The sequence below is a fragment of the Charadrius vociferus genome, unplaced genomic scaffold (assembly GCF_000708025.1).
Source record: "Charadrius vociferus isolate BGI_N301 unplaced genomic scaffold, ASM70802v2 scaffold436, whole genome shotgun sequence".
NCBI lineage: Eukaryota > Metazoa > Chordata > Aves > Charadriiformes > Charadriidae > Charadrius > Charadrius vociferus.
Window position 1 is genome coordinate 497216 of NW_009649187.1, and position 14767 is coordinate 511982.

General features: G+C 36.7%; 1 protein-coding gene across 1 annotated transcript in view; it reads right to left on the minus strand.

Moving 5' to 3' along the window:
• Nucleotides 1-14767, minus strand: part of DNTT (DNA nucleotidylexotransferase) — a 92124-nt gene that overhangs the window by 72140 nt on the left and 5217 nt on the right. The window contains exon 3 of the mRNA XM_009888682.1: nt 9305-9430. Coding sequence (XP_009886984.1) covers nt 9305-9430 — 126 coding nt within the window. The remainder of the gene's footprint in view (nt 1-9304; nt 9431-14767) is intronic.

The window sequence follows — 14767 nt, forward strand, 5'->3', positions numbered from 1 at the left end:
TTTTTTTTTTTTTTAACTATCCCCATGTCATTTATGCAGCTTTGGAGTCTCCCTCCCTCTCAGAATTTATATAAGTCTTAATAGCAGCAATTTTTAGAAATGAAATGCAAGGAACAGATTGCACAGTGGTGATGAAGAGAGGCGGGTTTTTTTGTTTCCCACTGAATAATACTATGTTAAGGGAGAGAACAAATGCTGCAAAAAAAGTTTGTGAATAACCTAAGATAATAATTTATGAAGGCTTGCAGCTGATTAACAGCTGGAAATCTGAGTTCTTAATGAAACCTTGCGCAAAACCTCAATAGTTTTCAAGACTACAAAATTCAGTAGCTCCAGGTGAACTGGAGTCAGCTCCAAGCCCACAAAATGACATGACAGCAAGTCCAGTGAAGTCATCCCTTTATTACATCCATGGAAGTAAGAACAGCAGCTGTCACTCTACATTGAAGGAATACAGCCTGATTTAAATAAGAAGATTTTACTTGAGGTACAATCATTTAGATCATTAAAATAGAACAGCTTCTTAAAATTAAATGTATCTTTCACAATGAAAATGGAATATTTACGTATTAAATTTCATTCTTTGATCAGTTCTAGAAAAATAGACCATCTGATGTGTTGTGTTGTTCAGATTATAAACATTATAGTCACATTGAAGAAAAATGAAGGTTTTAATCAAAATCTTCAAGAAAATGTTGTCTCTACTGACCCTCGGATTTGCAAAACTTTCTTCTTAACAAATCAAAACCATGAGATCTTAATTGCTTCGACAGTATCTCTTTAGAAGAAATAGGTACCTTAGCTGAACAAAACTGCTTCACTTTCCTTTTTTTTTTTTCCTGTGCTACCATGTTAAAGTGTATAAAATAGTTAATTAGGGCTTGCTACAGAAAATTTGCTTTGTTCTATATCACCAGTATAACTTCACTGCTTGATCTCTCTGAGAATCAGTCACCTGTTGTCCATCTCACTGGAAGAACCCTCCCCTTAGCTGCATATTTATTTAACAGCTACCCCAATTACCCTGATTAGTAAGTGTTGTGAATTCCATTTTCTTAACATTTCATGAAAGACCTCTTGAGATAGAGAGCTGTTTAACAAGACGCTTGATCTGGAAGTTTCTACCACTATTTACATTCAACTAGCTCTTGGGTATAAGGAATCAAAGGGAGAGGGGAGAACACTCCTTTGAGGGGGAAAAAAAAAACCTGTTACAAAAATAGTGCACGAACTCTTAGCTTCCTTACAGCTGCCTTTAAAGCTCTTGCATTGGCTAATTGCTGGATTTATTCAACTGCCATTCTTTTTTCTCTCCCCCCCCCCCCCGATTTAAGTTCTTTATTTCCTTGACAGATTATGTTGTATTTAATTACATCCTTTTTGATTAAAGACAGGTGCACATTACAGGTTCTATTGAGAAAGAAAACTAATGCAGAAAAAAGGGAAACTACCGATTTGAGGTCACAAGCAACATGGATTCATCCCAGTTTGCATATGGAAGAAAAAACAAAGCATACACAGTACTGCAAAGCAAATGGGGAAATGTATTTCACAAGTGGGGTGATAGGAGTCAGATGTTTCCTCTGCTGCGGGTTGGTTTTGGATGTTTACCCAAGTTCTTGTTCTTTTTATTCTTGATCAGGTTCAAAGATTCCTACTATGCAGTCAAAGACTCAAATTCTTGCTTCAAGTGAGGTTTACAGTTCCACGCACAAAATTATGATTGCTTTTGCTTTCTTTTTCTCTCTTTACAATCTGTGCACATGAATACTCAAGAAAGCAGTGTTTGGCAAGAAATTTCTTATTCCGGTTAAAACTAGCAGGATTAATCAGGGGACAGAACCAAAAAAGATATAGTTGCTAATTTCTTGTTAAAATAGTCCATACAGACAAAACATAGAAAGAAAACAGTTCTAAGTACCTGCTCAGGAGTAGGCAGAAATGACAGAGACCAGCAAAGTCATCTGCTTGATTAGGAGGCTCAAAAAGTCTAGGGATGTTTTTTCTCACTCCCAACAGGCAGCCTCTCACATGCACATTTAAATAGGTGTATTCTACACTGAATTATCAGCCATCACAATAAATGTGTCTGCATCTACCAGTACCACTGCTGTTTTAGAAAGGTATTGGCCTCTTCCTGCTAGCGGGAGGGCAGTTTTCAGAAAAGCTGTGTCACCACCGTTACTGAAGACAACAATCACATGTAACATTTACTCACAGGCTGTTGACATTCAATGAGAAAATATAATCAAAGCATTTGTATCATTCTAGTTTGCATTTTTTCAGCATTTTCCTGCCTTTGCTAAGCTCATTAAGCTGTTTTAAATAAACAATTAAATAGTATTGAATATTCATTATTCCCTGTACAAAACATTGCTTGCAAATACTGCAATTAATTACAGATCTGCCTTTTTACATAAAACTGCTTTTGACATTCTTTTTGATAAAATATTTCTGCTTTAAAAATAGAAAGCAACTGATCTCCAAGTGGAGTTGCTGTCTATTGAATATTACAGCCCATATAGAAAAATATTCCAGAGGGGAAAAGTACATGAAACTCCTATGTTAGCTCAGAAAAAGCTTGCAATCTATTACATCTCTGGTGAAATCTACTTATGGTGATATAAAAAGGAAAGTTACTGACCCCTCATTTATTCTAAACATTTGTATTTCTTACATTAAGCACCTTGGCATCTTTTTATCAACCAGATCAATACTCAGCTTGCCTGTTTAAAAAGTATAAGAGGAAACTAAATTTCCAGAGATTTCCAACATGTGGGATTTTCATAATCTCTGGGCTATTCTGCAGGGATTGCTCTAATTAAATGTGAAAGATATCTGGGCTACATTTCAGTTCTTCATTTATTGCAAATTTTCCATCTGTATCGGAAATTGTGAAATCTGTGTTGGTGAGACTTGGGCTATGGAAAAATTTGAGGATAGAATGGACTTCCAGGTCCCAGTGGGTCAGATACAAAAGTGCACAAAGATTTTGTTGAATTATGTTAAAAATAAGGAAGAAGATGGGTGTACTGACAGAAATATTGCAGCTCTTTTAATCTCTGGTATTTAAGACCTAATAAAATAAAATATCATTAACAAAGCAAAGTTAGCAGTAAGCATCTTGCACATGTAAAAATGCACACTGCAATATTATATTACAAATGCTAACAATCGCAAGACTGAAATCAACACAAAGAGCAAGATTCTCAACTAATATGTAAGAATGATTCTCGAAAAAAAATAGTAATCAATAATGCTATGCTGGCTTATGTCTGCTGAACAGCCAGCCTAATAACTTTGAACATGAATATCAGAGCACAAGTCCACTTACATTCAGAAAAGCAAAGGAAGCTCATGGTCCGTGCTATGCTTCATGCTACCCTGCTCCTTTCAACAATGTCAGAGCAGTTCCATTGCTACTTAGAAAAGAGTCTTTAATAACTTCAGTTTAAGACTCTGCGAGGAGAGACATCACCAATAATATACTACCAAGAACATATTTTAAAATTAATCTGTTTTGTAAAGAAAGCATTACAGCTTAATGGTCAGGGCACTTGTCTTATTCCCATGCCTAAACCCACTGCTCCTCTGCTGTGTGACCTTGGAAAGCTGCTTCAGACCTCCCTGCCATTGTTTCCCTTGCCATCTTTCATTTGCTGTCTATTAGGGCTGTGAGCTCTCCAGGGCTTGAATTTTCTTTTACAATGTGTTTGTACAGCCTCTCTTATAAAAAAAGGCCTCTATCTTACTTGAGCCTGCAAATGCTACTGCAGCACAAATAAAAAAATAATAACATACCATTGTACAGGTGAACTTAATCCACAAAAGAGCTAAATAGCATAGTGTGCTAAACAAACAAACAAAATCCTACATGATACCTGGTTGAAGGACTATTATACTCAGAACAGCAATTTGAGTTAAATTGCTTTTCCTCTCAATCCCTGTTTTCTACTTGAGGTTTATTTAGTAAGTCGTAAATCCAAAGGGTGGGTCCTAGTTCTCATCACATTGCTCTTGCCAGTGTTTGGTGTTCGTGCAAAACTGACCAAAGTGATTTTGAAGAGATTTAGAATGAACCATCCATTCAAATAATTTTCTTCACACTTTCCCCAGTGTAAATCCTAATTCCGTGTGTCAACAGGAAGAGACATGGGGCATGTGAATACCTTTTGTATACACAGAGACAGAAAATAAACACTTTCAGGTGCTTATTTCAAGGAAAATTAAGCAATTTGAGCCAACCCGTAGTGTTGACTATAGTGATTTCCAAATAAATAAAATGATTCGGGTTTGTTCAATCTAATTATTTTTTTTATTTCGTTTTTCGTATCTGAACTGAAAAGCCCAATAACTTGCCCAGGTTCAAAGATTTTATCACGTCATCTTACATTAGCTGGAGAAACAAAGGAGCTGAGTGAATGAGAATAATAGTAATAGCATAATGTGCCCCATCTCAGGGTCCTTGTATTCACACTGTTATCAGAAATAAATATCTGTTAGCTCCAGCTGCTCCTCATATATTAACCAATAATAACAGGTTCATTTCTTACAACAGAAAAGAGTAGTACTCTTGAGAAGTTGCCATATTTTTCCACAAAATGAAAAAAGAAAACAAGATAATTGTGAGAAAAGGTTTGCTGACAGAGCGCAAAAATGCAGTTAGAGTGTCAATCACATAACACTGCCCTAGATAAAAACACAGAGTGTAATAGGAAACATCAAATGCTGAATGTATATTAAACATATTAATATGGTTAAAGAAAGCAGTATAGACTTCATGTATAGATACAAATTTGGGTTGCCAAAACGTGCAGGTGTATTCATATTCTGTCTGTATTTTAGGGAGCACCCTCCCATTTACCTTCAAAATGAGAAATTATTTCGAATAGGTATACACTTCACATACATTTACAAATTTGCAATTTTTATGTACTGTCTGGAGAATTTTTACTGAAGCAAGCTATGTCAGTAAGACAGTACATTATTAAGGGTATGCATTCAGTTAGTGGTTTTCTACCTATTGAGCTCCCAAGTTCATTATAAAATTAAAGTTCAGGTCCTCCTGAGGTCTGCTTTGAAAATGGAATAATAACAAATGTTTGAGCCACTGGCATAGCTGATACATGTTTCTATAGGTAAAAAAGAAGAGAAAATAAAAAAGGAATTACTTTTTTTTCCTCTAACAGAGTGGAAAGGAAACCAGGCATCTTTCCCATGCTAAACATCCACATTCTCATTACCATGAGTAACAGCCAAAGCAGAGTAACATTCAGTAGCATTAGCAATAAGCCTCAGAATCACAGAACCATTTGCCTCTGACTTAATTAGTTTCCTCTGTAAGAATTAAATTGTATTTTCCTCACAGAAGAATGTCTTTCTGAATTTCATTGCAGTCTGGTATTAATATTCAAATCCAACAACCCCTCTCGGGCACAGCAGAATGACTCCATTTATTTTACCACATGAAAACACAATGCAGCCCCCAAGTGTATATTTTCAGTGGGAGAGGGGGAGGATGGCTAGCTATTTACAAATGAGCCAGAGAACAATATTGTAATAATATATTCCATAATAACATTAATGTTTAAGACAAACATAAAGAAAACATGCTAAGGTACAGCCTCTGGTTTTTGTTTTGCATCTTTACCCATCTGAACAGCTACAGCTCACCTGTGGAGTCAGGGCTGTGCATTCAGGTGCATTCCTGAGTCATGCACAACAGTGAAGCCCATGACAGTGGTTCCCAACCTCTGTACCATGAGGTCGCAGTACGTGACGCACAGTGACACAAAGACTGCATGAGACCCCACAAGTCTGAAGCGGTCACATTTCTCCCCTCTGAACTGCCACACAATGCCACTGTCTCCTCCTCGGCATGCAAGTTGACCTACCTAGTCTATTCTTCACACAACAGGCCTTGCTACTACCCAGCAGCTTACACAAAAAATAATTTGGGTAGGATTTGTCCTATACTGAACAGAGTCATGTAACCTTCACATCTGCAGTCTTTGCCAACCCTTCTGTAGCTTCTTACATGATGTAAAACTGGTTTGTTGCACCTTCCGGTAAGTTATTTTCTGGATATTGCAATAGAAAGGAAACATGGGACAGTTGAACACAGAAATTGCATCCAGTGTGTTAAACCACCAAATTGTCCTCATGAGCTCTCATCTAATCTCTCTGGCATTCGCTTAAATGAATGGTCTTTCAGGGTAAAATATACACAAAACAGGACTCAAGAATAAAACTGATCACTGATTACCAGTTTCTCCAGAAACCAAGTCTCCAAAAGTGTCCTTCCAAGAAATCAGCCCATTCAAAGCTTCGTTGTATGCACATGACTGCCTATTAGTGACTGTTTTCCTGCTCTTCTGAAAAGACTAAAAGATGTCAAATGTAACTACTATTCTTTCTCAAACATAACTACTGCTCATTCGAAAACAGAATTTGATACAGGGTATCAGGGCAAAGCCAAGTAAAAGGAAGAATCCATGAGTTCATCCAAGAACACATAAACTAATAACAACTTTGTGCCCCTGTTATAGGCAAGATCAAAAAACATCATTTTCAAGCTAACCACACAAAACAAAATCTGTAAGAAAAAGGAACAACCCTGGTTCACAGAATGAAGTTGTTATAACAAAATACTATCATCAACACATAATTCAAGATGGGTTGGACCTAATTTTCAGGATGTATGGCATTGAGCTAGTGAAAATCTGTCATTTAATGGTTGGCTGCCCACAGCACGCACAAGTGAATTATACCAATGCTTCAGTGCATTTGCTAAGTGCTCGCACTGAAAAATCTGTTGGAACACTTTTATTTGAGAAGGGGAATTACAGGTTTAATACAAGACCAACAAAACAACAGCAAAACTGAAAATCAGGCTCCTGTGACATGAGGTAGACTAACTGGCAGGCCTCCAGGGAACGGGCCAGCTCTTGCAGTCCATAAACACCCAAGCCTTCAGCTGACCTGGCAAGCTTCGGTTGTGAGGAAAAAGAGCAACAGCCCTAAGGAGTTACATTACAGCTGTCAAGATGCAGATGCTAGACAGACTCATACGCATTATCAACTTGTCCAGTACCACCTCCAGAAATAAAATACAGCGTGAACTCAGAACTGGTACTCACAAAGTATGAGGATGAAAAACTGCCGCCTTTGTCACTACGAAACCTCATTTCTACCCTGACTCAGAAATGTTTGATATATAGGATAACAGAAGGGAGTCTCAGTGCTTCAGTCATTGAACCGCCCTCCTTCCAATGCGTTCAGCTAAATTCATTTATCAAATACAAGTTGTACTTTGACAGTAAGACTGCTGCAACAATAAACCTGGAAATAATTTAGGGGCTGCCTCTCTGTGAAGCACAGGTGTAACAGATACCCCCCAATAAATACGTTGCTGCTATCATAGTTTTCAGTTGAACTGAACCTTGGACTAAATTCAGGTAATTCAGCTGCTATAAGACGAACTATATATTCACTAGAATTATAGAGCTCAGTCTTTGAAAATGGAAAAATACTGTATGAATTTAAATATAGAGATATTAGATGTTTCAAAAATTGAAAATATTTTTTAAAGGTATCATTAAAAAGGGCACTTCCTCATTTTAGACCTTTTTGTGCTCAAAATGTTAACGATCATTAAAAATCAACAACTTTGTGCCTTCTAGGAGTAGCCATTGTACTGTGCCATTATCCATCACAATTACTTTTGAGCTTTTACCTTCAGAATTACTGAGAAAATGTCCTACTACAGAGAACTCAACAAAGAGCTGGACTCCCATATTCCATTGTTTTCGGGAAGTGAAAGGCACTCACTTCCTATTTCTCCAAGGCGGCCAGTATTTTACAGATTCTTTGGGTCATTCTATATTTGGTCTGACATCTTCCCCTACAGGAGTGTGTTTGATATTTGTAAACTGAAAAATGATGACTGCTTTTAAGAGGTTAAACGGTAACATTCATAGCCTTGTTTTTTTAGCAGGGGTTGGGGCACAGTAGTCATTTCAAAAGAAGCAGTTTTGAGAATGTTGGAATCATTGGAGTTGGAAGGGGTCTCTGGAGGTCTCTAGTCCAACCTCAGGCTGAAAGCAGGGTCAAAACTCAATTCCCATCAGGTTGCTCAAAAAGGAAATTTTTTTTAAATAAGAAAACAGTTTAAACTACTTGAGTACCATAAACAGTACTATATAATTGGTATAATTGCCGATTATTTCAAAGCATCACTACAAGGCAAAATTTAGGTTGTTTAATTTTTAACTGTGCATTCCCAGATCACGCCATTTTGGAGTTGCTCTTAGGTTTATCTATAGTTTTGAATTCCCAGAGGTTTTAGTATTTACCTTGTAAATGTTTTTTATTCTCAAATTACTGGTATCTGTTGTTATTCTTTTTATACGGATCTTACAAATAATATTTACTTGAAAGATTTGAGTGTATTTACAGGCACACACACCAAGTAAAACATTAAAAATTATAAATAATAAAACTTTAGGAAGATAAGGAGGTGGTTTCATCTTATAGTGGAAATGCATGAATGTAACTATGCCAGATTTATTCAGACTATACTACATTAGAGTCTCTGTGTCAAATGTTTCCTATTGAATAGTTGTCACTGGGTATCTAGAGCCGGCCAAGGGGAGCCATTAGGCACAATAACTTAAGAGGAATTTAGACCAGGTGACTCAGGCTCTTCATACCCACTGAACTGTGTAATGTTACGAGCCTTAAATAGGATACATGACAGTCTCTAAGTTTTCTATTTAACTAGACAATTTAAGGTGTTTTTTCATCATGTTAAAGTAATTACATTGATCATGCAATCTGTTTTCCTAACTAAGCAATTGTGAAAATCTGAAGCTTACAATCACCCTTTGAAGAACCAAACACCTAGGCAAAAGAGAAAGCAGCACAGCAATTGTGAAGTCTCTTGGACTAACCTAAACCAAACTTTTGCTTATTATTACTTCCATCTTGTCAAATAAGACTGTGGTGAAAGGCTAAAAGAAATTTTCAGAAAATTATTCTATCACTTGTTTTAAAAATTCATGTGTTTACAAGCTATTAGTGTATTTAAAGATCCACTGTGTTAAGCTCTCAGCAATACTTGAAGAATGCAATTAAGCTTGCAGTCAATTTTAATATAAGTATGGCAGATTTATAACTTTTTAAAATTGTTATCATCATGCTCCCTGTTTACCTTGTCAATTTGCCACAGAAAATATGGATGCAAGTACTGTCTTAATTATTTTACTTATGCTAGTTTTTATTTCATGGATAGAATAAGTATTACCGTGAATTTCTTGTTGTAGTTATTTAAAGTTGTCTTCCTTTGGCATGAATACTGAGATACTTTACTTGCAATAAATGATGGCACTTCTGGTTCAGGTGTATTCAAAGGAGGAGACTGATCTTGTTCCTAAGAAGAAAAGAAAAAGAGAGAAGGGTTGGTGACACACCTGTCAAATAGCTTAAAATAACAAAAATACTTTTCATGAGCCCAAAATATGTACCTTTAAAGAGAAGGTAAGAGAATAATAATGCTCCTACCATCTTCCTAGGAAAAACATTTAATTTCACATTGGCTGCACTGACAATACTGGTTTATCTGGCAATTATTGTTTGGTTGGGTTTGTTTTTGTTTGGTTTTTTTTTTTTTTTTTTTCATTTTCTGCCGTAACTTCTTGCAGGGAATTTTCAATGGCACTGTCATTTAAAAAAAAAAAAGTGTCTCCACATGGCAAGTCTCTGTACTACTACTCTTATTATCACAGCAAGATTGAAAAACTACAAAGCTTTAAGAGCGGATAAGCTTGAAAGAATAGAGAGTTTTCTCAGAAAACACTAGATGATTCAATATAAGATCAGGGATGTTAGACCAAGGAGAAAAAAAAAAAATAGAGAAGCTCAAATAACTGGTTTTTTTGATCTGTAGCTAAATTCAGTGGTGGAGGAAAAAAAAATTTGTATGACTTCAAAATAAAATTTTTCCCCCTCTTCCAGGTAAAATGAAATAAATCATTTTTGGTTTGGATTTAATTCATTAAGCTAAATGGTCTATTTCAAACTCATTATAAAGCAAAGGAAACATTTACAAACAGCCATAGAAGAGTCATCTTCTTCCTTTTCTCCAACAGCCAGTGTTCACCTTATGATATGGTTTCTCACTCAGCCCCTTCCGCACACGCAGATCCAATTCAGACATCATTTTTAGGTGTTCATTGGAGCAGGGAAGAGGAGCCAGGTGCCAAATCTTACATGGGAGTTTCCTGAGCACCAGGTTACCTACACACTCCTTCACTTTTCACCCAATTTTGCTCCATGCAAAATTGACCAAGATCAACAAAAAAGTCTGTGTGCAACCCGCCCCAGTAGGGTGGGAAGGGAATTCTCCTGAAAGGCAGGATACAGAGTCGTGTCCCATTGGCAAAGGAGTCCTGAGCATAAGTCCTCAACATGACAGTGTCCTGACCAGTGAGCAACTGGAAAGAGACAATCTAGCACCAGCTTTTCTGCTGCTTTATATGCTCAGTCCTTTAATTCCTTTGCTTTCATTAAAAGTCCCCAGATCTGAAATACTTTGGAGCACCCAAATTGTTCTCAGCTTTTCTGTGTATTTTTTGCTATTTGTCATTTTGTCTGAAAACATTTGGCAGGTCTGTCAAAAATGTATTGCACTATTCAAAAGCCAGAGGGAAATGGTTCAACAACAACAAAAAACCCACAAAGATACATGGAGGAAATTTTCACCCCGATAATGGAATGATGAGCCCTTTCTCCCCTGTATCCAAAGATATGCAGACATAAAGCTAGCATCTGCACTAGGCAAGCCTATAAATATGTGTACGTGCCTTCACACACACACACACCCTCCACATATAATTTCATGCTAAATTGCCTTTGTATTTGATACAGAGTAGTTAAATAACAGTATTCACACACACACAAAAAAGGCATTTGCTTGCACAGCTGAAGGAGCAGTGAATTATATGGCAGTTTTCATAGTATGCACTGAAAGGAAGGAAGCTATTTTATGTGTAAGACCACTCTTGGGAATAACCAAAAGGGGTTTCAGCCAGGATCAACAGCACAACTCATCCGCTTTTGCACACATTCATGAATTATACTTTAAAATTGATTTTAAATCATATAAACTATGATTGATTACAGCTAATATACTGCTTGAAATGATAGTGCCAGCTGCAAAGACTGTGAACAAACAGAATGTTACTGAATAGAATATATAATAAGCTATTATCTTCATTAGGACATAGACACACAAAGAACAAGAGCCCTACATGTAGCATTACCTGGCATTGTGGATGACAGCAAAATTAATGCAGAAACTCTATGTGTTTAAAAGGGTGATAGACTGGCACATAAACATCCTGCTCCTGCCTTAGCAAAGATATTTGAGCATTTTTCTTAATCAGTAATAGTTATACTTTTAATTAACAGGACTTGATTATATATAACAACAGAAGAAACTTCGGCTAGAAATCAACAGCAAAAATATCTAGCAAACAGTAATTACCATAGTCTGATTTTTAGGGAATATTATGATGCCTGCATGAGACCTACAGAGAATATCCACTATCATCAGCAAAGCATAAGAACAGGATTGATATTGTTTGTTGGTGGGAAGACCAGATGGGATAAAATCATTTGTACAGATTATGGGACAAATCTAAAGTTTCATCCAGTAGCAATTACAGTGTAGAACAAGCAATCCTGTAAACTCATACTACCTCAAAATACTTTGTATTACTGGGAAGAAACAACTATGGATATGAGAAGAGTGTAAGCACTGAAAATATTTTTTTTTGGAGATAACTCCACTACATTAAAATGAAATTATGGTACACTGCACAGCAGCAACTGCTGAAAAATGTCCAAATGTGTAGGCCACTTAATTGCCAGAGCTACTCAGAGTCTGTACCCCACATCCAGGCTGCAGCAACAGTGAATGTCACTGCTGCTCCTTCACAGTGACATTTTCCACATGGCATAAGCAGGAAAATCAGCCTGTAGCACTAGCATCAGTTTGTACAGCAGAGAGTCTTAGTTGCAGAATTAGTCTTATAAGGGACTACTTTGCTCTTCGTCAAACTGGTTTTTTTTTAAATACACAAACAAAGAAGTATAATGGCATAGGGAAATAACAAAGAGACAAAATGAAACAGCAGTGAGTAAAGTGCGCAGATACTACAGACTGTGTCAGGCCACATTATTCAACCGCCAGCAGCTTTGTAAAGTCCAGACAGCATTGATCAAATAATAAGTTTTGCTGATATCCAGTGTTTTATGAAGAGAAGGCAGCCAGTTTATAAGATTCATTTTATTTTCTGGGAAACCCTAACTGTCAGTATGAAGGATTTCTTCCATTAGTTAGGGCCTCTCTCTCTCTTTCATGAAGCAACAGAGTGAGACACTCTGGAAAATGTTAAATATGAGTTGCCTGTTACATGATATGGCAAGGGATCAAAAGATGCGGTACTTCCCTCTCCTAATATGGAGGGAAACCCTTTGTTCAAGGAAATAAATCTCTTTTCCTTTCTAAAAAAAACAAACTAACAACTTTTGGGTTCTGACTGAGGAAAAGGCAGAAGAGACACAGCCACAGCACAGTTCCTAAGGTTGCTGAAGATGCCAACCCACTTATGGTTCTCTTCGTTTCTTTTTAACCCTCTGACAGCTTCCCCTCTGCCTCTTTCTTCTCCACTACCCAGGAAACAGCACTACTTTCCAGCATGTGGGGATACTCTTGCATACCTATTAATGTCCATGACCTGCTATTGTCCAGAAGACCCATCTGCTTGTGGTGGGAAAGGTGTCTCCCGACAAAGGCATTCCTTTGCAGGAAAAATATTTTGCTTTCCCTTTAAAGCAGGTGTTTGGCTACCACACTTCCATAGCCTATTAAATTAAATGATGGCTATTAACTATAAAAGTCAACTGTTACCGAATGAATCAATAAGAATTCAGACCATCTTAGATCTGATCACCCAACATTTTGTACTCTATAAATCACTAACATCAGAGCATCTCTCAGATCATTCACAACCACAGAGAGATGTACTTTAGTGACAATTGTAATTAACATGTTAGCTAATGGTCTGTAACTCTGACTTTATTCCCCTTGTTTTGCGTGGAGAAGGACATTTCCTTTTGGTAATGCATTAAAACAAATGTCCTGAATGAAGAACCACCTTCCAAATAGGCTACTGTAAGATCTAAAAGATGAAATCTTACTGCTATTGATATTAACGGGAATTTTACCACTAGCCTACATGTAGATGAGATTTCCCACAAAACATTCCCCCACTGCAATCCATTCCTTTTACCTCAAAGCCTTCACGATGTAGCCTGAGTTCAAGGTTTGTTAATTCACATTCATTTCACATTTTACAAGACTGACACAATGGACCAAATTTGTCTTCATTTAAACTCCAATTAAATTACATTATGTACGAGTTCAGTCTAGTACTTAAAAAGAAAATTAACCTTTACTTCAATTCTTCCTCATTTCTCAAGAAAAAAAATAATCACAGTGACAATGCAACAATAAAATTATTTTTAAATTTGCTGAACTTCTAGAATTCTTTTTCCTCCTTCCTTGTTTGCTTTACAAAAAAGTTTATTACTTTAGAGCCTCTATATAATTAAGACTGGTCTTAACTATAAAGGGTACAGCTGTCACTGGCTTGCTTATTGCACTTTACGTTTTTAGCATGCAATCTTTGTGTTTCAATAAAAACAGAAGCTCTTACTTGCAGAGCCAGTCTCAAAGTATAATAATGATCTCCTGACAGTGCTGCTCCTTTTTTCAAAAGTTTCTGCTCCAGCAGTATTCCAAAAGGACTTTTATATATAAAAGAAAACTAAGGCAGTTCAACTTGCAGTGGCCTTCTCATTGATTAAAAAAAAAAAAAAAAAAAGCAAGCTTCAGCATCGTTGGAGACATTTTGGAGAAAGACAAGGGCATTTCTTGCTTTGAAAAGAAAAAAAAAAACAAACTGTGAAAAGATGTTTTCTGAGATATCTGAATCTATATGTCTTCGTGCACTGCTGAAATTAAGAATATACACCAAGGGTAACTTGGTTTACTTTTAATCCTGATGTGAAACTCTCAGCAAAGTTCACAGGATTTTGCTCACATTTTGGATTTATGTCTTGTTTAGAGAACTTCTTTGCATTCCCAGTATTTATATTTTTTACGACCTGTTTGCCTGTGAGATTACATAATGCAGTAGTTACAAGTTTGGTTGGTTTTTTTTTCTGGTTTGCATTAATTTCTTTCGTCTATTCTCCCTCCAGCAGATTCACTGAAAAGATTATAAATATACTGCAAAAATACTTCATTGGAAGGATTGCAAATATAAACACATATTCTGTCATGGAAGTATGCTGAGTCTGAGAACGACAGCTCCATCTGGTGTATACAGTCCTCCCCCCCACTCCCCTGAAGTGTTATTAAACAGTAATTCTTATATGTAGAATCCTGGAAAAGAGTTTCTGGCAATGAAAGATGACTGAAAAAATGAATCAGGAGCTACAGGTTTTCTTGGGGAAGGGTGGTATTTATGAATCATCCTTCATAATCTAAACATCAGGATGAAGAACAGTGCAATATTACTGTTAAATATTCAGGCATCCTCTGCATCACCAGAAGGTACATGCTGCACATCCTGGTCCCAGTGTTTACTGGTTTCCCCATTATCATTTTACAGTGGGGTCACAGTTCACACAGAGCCCA